General features: G+C 42.6%; 1 protein-coding gene across 1 annotated transcript in view; it reads right to left on the bottom strand.

Moving 5' to 3' along the window:
* Positions 1–7,774, bottom strand: part of rps6kal (ribosomal protein S6 kinase a, like) — a 76,944-nt gene that overhangs the window by 39,995 nt on the left and 29,175 nt on the right. The window contains exons 10-11 of the mRNA XM_052518172.1: positions 5,342–5,430; positions 4,847–4,911 (exon numbers count right to left, since the gene is read on the bottom strand). Of these exons, the coding sequence (XP_052374132.1) occupies positions 4,847–4,911; positions 5,342–5,430 (154 nt within the window). The remainder of the gene's footprint in view (positions 1–4,846; positions 4,912–5,341; positions 5,431–7,774) is intronic.

Genomic DNA, 7,774 nt, shown 5'->3' with positions numbered 1-7,774 from the left:
GAGGGAGGGTTAAGCTGAGATATTAATATTTCATTTCCGTTCCAAGTCATAATGAACAGTGTAGAGACAGAAAGAGACAGAGAGAGAGAGAGACATTCCCAGTGGGTCAGAAGTTTACATACACTCAATTAGTATTTGGTAGCATTGACCTTAAATTGTTTAACTTGGGTCAAATGATTTTGGTAGCCTTCCAGAAGCTTCCCACAATAAGTTGGGTGAATTCTGGCCCATTCCTCCTGACAGAGCTGGTGTAACTGAGTCTGTAGGTTTGTAGGCCTCCTTGCTTGCACACACTTTTTCACTTCTGCCCACAAGTTTTCGATAGGATTGAGGTCAGGGCTTTGTGATGGCCACTCCAATACCTTGACTTTGTTGTCCTTAAGCCATTTTGCCACAACTTTGGAAGTATGCTTGGGGTCATTGTCCATTTGGAAGACCCATTTGTGACCAAGCTATAACTTCCTGACCGATGTCTTGAGATGTTGCTTCAATATATCCACATAACTTTCCTACCTCATGATGCCATCTATTTTGTGAAGTGCACCAGTCCCTCCTGCAGCAAAGCACCCCCACAACATGATGCTGCCACCCCCGTGCTTCACGGTTGGGATGGTGTTCTTTGGCTTGCAAGCCTCCCCGTTTTCCTCCAAACATAACGATGGTCATTATGACCAAACAGTTCTGTTTCATCAGACCAGAGGACATTTCTCCAAAAAGTACGATCTTTGTCCCCATCTGCAGTTGCAAACCTCAGTCTGGCTTTTTTATGTCGGTATTGGAGCAGCTTCTTCCTTGCCGAGTGGAATTTCAGGTTGTCTCGATATAGGACTCGTTTTACTATGGATATGGATATGGTTGTACCTGTTTCCTCCAGCATCTTCACAAGATCCTTTGCTGTTGTTCTGGGATTGATTTGCACTTTTCACACCAAAGTACGTTCATCTCTAGGAGACAGAACGCATCTCTTTCCTGAGCGGTATGACGGCTGCGTGGTCCCATGGTGTTTATACTTGAGTACTAGTGTTTGTACAGATGAACGTGGTACCTTCAGGCGTTTGGGAATTGCCCCCGAGGATGAACCAGACTTGTGGAGGTCTACAATTTTATTTCTGAGGTCTTGGCTGATTTCATTTGATTTACCCATGACGTCAAGCAAAGAGGAACTGAGTTTGAAGGCAGGCCTTCAAATACATCCACAGGTACACCTCCAATTGACTCAAATGATGTCAATTAGCAGAAGCTTCTAAAGCCATGACATAACTTTCTGGAATTTTCCAAGCTGTTTAAAAGGCACAGCCAACTTAGTGTATGTAAACTTCTCACCCACTGGAATTGTGATACAGTGAATTATAAGTGAAATAATCTGTCTGTAAACAATTTTGGAAATATTACTTGTCATGCACAAAGTAGATGTCCTAACGGACTTGCGAAAACAATAGTTTGTTAACAAGAAATTTGTGGAGTGGTTGAAAAACAAGTTAATGACACCAACCTAAGTGTATGTGAAATTCCGACTTCAACTGCTCATGATCAAATACAAATCTTAGAATCAACTATTAAAGACGACCAGAACCCACTGGATTCCAGAACCCACTGGATTCCAGAACCCACTGGATTCCAGAACACACTGGATTCCAGAACCCACTGGATTCCAGAACACACTGGATTCCAGAACACACTGGATTCTCCAATTACATTCAATGAACTACAGGACAAAATATATCCTATATGAAATTCTAAAATATACAGACCACAAATTTCAATTGGCTGGGGTGATAATTCCAATCACTCTCAGAGCTGGCATCTTCCCCAATATTTGGAGACAAGGACTTATCACCCCAATCCACAAAAGTGGATACAAATTTAACCCCAATAACTACCGTGGGATATGTGACAACAGCAATCTCGGGAAAATCCTCTGCATTATCATTAACAGCTGACTCGTACATTTCCTCAGTGAAAACAGTGTATTGAGCAAATGTCAAATTGGCGTTTTACTAAATTACTGTACGACAGACCACGTATTCACGCCGCACACCCTAATTGACTAACAAACAAAAACAAAGGCAAAGCCTTATCAAGCTTTGTTGACTTCATAAAAGCTTTAAACTCAATTTGGAATGAGGTTTACAAGTTGATAAAAAAAAGTGATGTTGGGGGAAAAACATATGACATTAAAACATCCATATACACAAACAGGAAGTAGTGTGTGGTTAAATTTGGCAACAAAAAAAAAATCTTCCCACAGCGCGGTGGGTTGAGACAGGGATGCAGCTTAAGCCCCACAGTCTTCAACATATATATTAACGAATAGGCGAGGGCACTAGAACAGTCTGCAGCACGCACTCGGCCTCACCCTACTAGAATCTGAAGTCAAATGTCTACTGTTTGCTGATGATCTGGTGCTTCTGTCCCCAACCAAGGAGGGCCTACAGCACCTAGATCTTCTGCACAGATTCTGTCAGACTTGGGCCCTGACAGCAAATAATGGTGTTCCAAAAGAGGTCCAGTTGCCAGGCCCACGTTTTGTTTCTCCCATGTTTTGGTACCCTTTCCCCAGATCTATGCCTCGACAAAATCCTGTCTCAGAGCTCTATGATCAATTCCTCATGGCTTGGTATTTAGACAGGTGTGTGCCTTTCAAAATCATGTATAATCAATTGAATTTACCACAGGTGGACTCCAATAAAGTTGTAGAAACATCTCAAGGATGATCAATGGAAACAGGATGCACCTGACCTCAATTTTGAGTCTCATAACAAAGGGTCTGAATATCTATGTAAAGTTATTTCTGTGTTTTATTTTTAATAAATGTGCAAAAATGTCTAAAAACCTGTTTTCACTTAGCCATTATGGGTTATTGTGTGTAGATTGCAAAAAATAATAAATACTAATAATGATAATAATAATTTGAGTAACGCAACAAAATGTGGAAAAGGTCAAGGGGTCTGAATACTTTCCGAAGGCACTGTACCCTAAACAAAAAGGGCAAAAGGAACATAACATTTGATATCCCAGTTAGTATCGGGCTAAACACCTGTTGTAAAACACACTGTATGGTTGTGAGGTCTGGTCACTCACCAACCAAGAATTCACAAAATGGGAGAAACACCCAATTGAGACTTTGCATGCAGAATTCTGCAAAAAACATACATTGTGTGCAACGCAAAAACCCAAACAATGTATGTAGAACAAAATTAGGACATCAGCTAATTCTAAAAATCCAGAAAAGATCTGTTCCATTCTACAATCACCTAAAAGGAAGCGATGCCTACACACCCCCTCACAAACCCCTCACCTCAGCCAGCTGATTCTGCACCTCTGTGAACAAACACAAACAGACCCAAAAAAACTGGTCAAACTAGAATGCTATCTGGCCCTAAACAGAGAGTACACAGTGGCAGAATACCTGACCAAGGTGACTGACCCAAAATTAAGGAAAGCTTGGACTATGTACAGACTCAGTGAGCATAGCCATTGAGAAAGGTAGCCGTAGGCAGACCTGGCTCTCAAGAGAAGACAGGCTATGTGCTCACTGCCCACAAAATGAGGTGGGAACTGAGATGCACTTCCTAACCTCCTGCCAGATGTATGAACGCCTTAAAGATACATATTTCCCAAAGATTACAGAAACCCACAAAGAATTTCAAAATTGATAAACTCCCTTATCTGTACGGTGAAATACTGCAGTGTGCATCACAGCAGCAAGATTGCCATGAGAAAAGGGCAACCAGTTGAGCACAAACAACATTGTAAATACCACAAATATTTATGTTTATTTGTCTTCCTCACTATTCATACTACAACTATTTTCACATGATTAAAACACTGACGATATAACACTGGAAATGTCTGTTTTTTAAACCTTTGTGAGTGCAATGTAACTGTGCAATGTTACCTGTTCAATGTTACCTGTGCAATGTTACCTGTTCAATGTTACCTGTGCAATGTTACCTGTGCAATGTTACCTGTTCAATGTTACCTGTGCAATGTTACCTGTGCAATGTAACTGTGCAATGTTACCTGTGCAATGTTACCTGTTCAATGTTACCTGTGCAATGTTACCTGTGCAATGTTACCTGTTCAATGTTACCTGTGCAATGTTACCTGTGCAATGTTACCTGTGCAATGTTACCTGTGCAATGTTACCTGTTCAATGTTACCTGTTCAATGTTACCTGTTCAATGTTACCTGTTCAATGTTACCTGTGCAATGTTACCTGTGCAATGTTACCTGTGCAATGTTACCTGTGCAATGTTACCTGTGCAATGTTACCTGTTCAATGTTACCTGTGCAATGTAACTGTGCAATGTTACCTGTTCAATGTTACCTGTGCAATGTTACCTGTGCAATGTTACCTGTTCAATGTTACCTGTTCAATGTTACCTGTTCAATGTTACCTGTGCAATGTTACCTGTGCAATGTTACCTGTGCAATGTTACCTGTTCAATGTTACCTGTTCAATGTTACTTCCTAATAGTTTTTTATATTGTTTCTCACTTTAGTTTGTTTATTTCACTTGCTTTGGAAATGTAAACTTGTTGCCCATGCCAATAAAGCCCTGTTGAATTTAATTGAGAGAGCGAACAAGCAAGATAAAGACACAGCCACCAGCCCATATTAAACCCTTCCCTTCTTCCTGGTCTCAGCCAATCGTCTCCTGCTGGCTCATAAACACTCCCACTGAAATATTAACACACACACTGTCAGACCTCTGCCCAGATACACACCTAGCACTCTACAGACCAATCCTAAGTAAGCCGAACGTCTGTTAGGTGGGAATGGGATGCATTGTGTGTGTGTGTGTGTGTGTGTGTGTGTGTGTGTGTGTGTGTGAGAGACTTACGTTCCAGTCGATCGATGAGAAGAAGGCGTGACGTTTGATCTCCTCCACCCCATCGACCCCAGCCCCTACACAGACACAGAGCACTGTCAGTAACACACACACACACACACACACACACACCCCTACAGCAAGACAACCGTCAGTAACACACACACCCCTACAGAGAGACAACAGTCACACACCTACAGAGAGACAACAGTCAGTAACACACACACCCCTACAGAGAGACAACAGTCAGTAACACACACACCCCTACAGAGAGACAACCGTCAGTAACACACACACCCCTACAGAGAGACAACAGTCAGTAACACACACACCCCTACAGAGAGACAACCGTCAGTAACACACACTCTCTCCCAGGTGGTTAATTTGTGTGACTGTTCTCTCAGTGTTTTGTTACTTGTCATGTTTTGTGTTGTTTGTGGACCCCGGGAAGAGTAGCTTCTGCTTCTGCAAAAGATAATGGGGATCCAAATAAACAAAGAAACTCACCCAGGCGGTTAGCAGGGTTGCGTTTAAACAGCATTCTCAGCAGACTCTGGGCTTCTACACTCAGGAACTGAGGCATCCCTAACTTAGCTCTGAGAGAGGGAGTGAGTGAGTAGAGGAGAGAGAGAAGACAGGAGAGAAGAGCGCGAGTGACGACAATGTCCTGAACAAATGTCAAATTGTCTTCTTACCAAAATATCGTACGACAGACCATGTACACCCTGAACATCCTAATTGAAAAAGAAAATGCAAATAAAAAGGAAGAATTGCGTGCCCAAACTTAACTGCCTCCTACTCTGTCCCAGATGGGAATATATGCATATTATTACTGGTGGATAGAAAATTGAATTATGTCTGTGAGTATAACAGAACTCATATGGCAGACAAAAACCTGAGAAGAAATCCAAACAGGAAGTGAGAACTCGATTTTCAAAACAGTGCCATTTGAAGTCCATGTTAGTTATGGATGTGCATGCACTTCCTAGGGCTTCCACAAGATGTCCCTGTCTTTAGATTCTGGTTGTATGATTCTACTATAAAGGAGGGGCTCATAGGAGCTCTTTTACTGAGTGGTCTGGCAGAAAGCTTCGGTCTCATAGCGCGTGGCCACGAGAGAGTATCCTCCCGTTCCAATGCTTTTCTTCAGACAATTAAATTCTTAGGTTGGAACCTTATTGCTGATTAATGTTTAAAACATCCTAAAGATTGATTGCATACATCATTTGACTTGTTTCTACGACCTGTAACAGAACTTTTTGAGTTTTTGTCTGGAGGAATTGCTCGTGCTTTTTGAAGATTGAATGCTGGGTTGAACAAGCTAACAACAAGTGGCTAAATGATGGGCTTTATGGAACAAATCAGTCATTTATTGTCGAACTGGGATTCCTGGGAGTGCCCTCTGATGAAGATATTCAAAGGTAAGTGAATATTTATAGTGTTTTCTGTAGCTTCTGTTGACGCCAAAATGGCGGCTATTTCTTTGGCTAATTTGGGTTCAGAGCGCCATTCAGATGATTCTTTTTCCGTAAAGTTTTTTTGGAATATGACACAGCGGTTGCATAGAGGATTTATTTATTTATGTTTATCTTTAATTCTGTGAATAACACTTGCATCTTTTATCAATGTTTATTGTGAGTATTTCTGCAAAATCACCAGATGTTATAGTATCAAAACATTACTGCACGTAAAGCGCCAATGTAAACAGAATGTTTTTATATATACACTGCTCAAAAAAATAAAGGGAACACTAAAATAACACATCCTAGATCTGAATGAATGAAATATTCTTATTAAATACTTTTTTCTTTACATAGTTGAATGTGTTGACAACAAAATCACACAAATTATAAATGGAAATGAAATTTATCAACCCGTGGAGGTCTGGATTTGGAGTCACACTCAAAATTAAAGTGGAAAACCACACTACAGGCTGATCCAACTTTGATGTAATGTCCTTAAAAGAAGTCAAAATGAGGCTCAGTAGTGTGTGTGGCCTCCACGTGCCTGTACAACCTCCCTACAACGCCTGGGCATGCTCCTGATGAGGTGGCGGATGGTCTCCTGAGGGACCTCCTCCCAGACCTGGACTAAAGCATCCGCCAACTCCTGGACAGTCTGTGGTGCAACGTGGCGTTGGTGGATGGAGCGAGACATGATGTCCCAGATGTGCTCAATTGGATTCAGGTCTGGGGAACGGGCGGGCCAGTCCATAGCATCAATGCCTTCCTCTTGCAGGAACTGCTGACACACTCCAGCCACATGAGGTCTTGCATTGTCTTGCATTAGGAGGAACCCAGGGCCAACCGCACCAGCATATGGTCTCACAAGGGGTCTGAGGATCTCATCTCGGTACCTAATGGCAGTCAGGCTACCTCTAGCGAGCAGAGGGCTGTGCGGCCCCCCCCAAAGAAATGCCACCCCACACCATGACTGACCCACCGCCAAACCGGTCATGCTGGAGGATGCTGCAGGCAGCAGAATGTTCTCCACGGCGTCTCCAGACTCTGTCACATGTGCTCAGTGTCAGAGTCTTGAGCTTAATGGCAAGTTTGGAGGGTACTATGGTGTTAAATGCTGATCTTTCGTCGATGAACAGCATTCTTACATAGGTATTCCTCTTGTCCAGATGGGTTAGGGCAGTGTACAGTGTGGTTGCGTCATCTGTGGACCTATTTGGGCGGTAAGCAAGTTGGAGTGGGTCTAGGGTGTCAGGTAGGGTGGAGGTGATATGGTCCTTGACTAGTCTCTCAAAGCACTTCATGATGACGGAAGTGAGCGCTACGGGGCAGTAGTCGTTTAGCTCAGTTACCTTAGCTTTCTTAGGGACTGGAACAATGGTGGTCCTCTTGAAGCATGTGGGAACAGCAGACTGGGATAGGGATTGATTGTCTGTAAACACACCAGCCAGCTGGTCTGCTCATGCCCTGAGGACGTGTA

This window comes from Oncorhynchus keta, chromosome 4 (genome assembly GCF_023373465.1).
Source record: "Oncorhynchus keta strain PuntledgeMale-10-30-2019 chromosome 4, Oket_V2, whole genome shotgun sequence".
Classification (NCBI taxonomy): Eukaryota; Metazoa; Chordata; class Actinopteri; order Salmoniformes; family Salmonidae; genus Oncorhynchus; species Oncorhynchus keta.
Note: the sequence above shows the minus strand (reverse complement) of the source record. Positions and strands in the feature narration are given on the sequence as shown.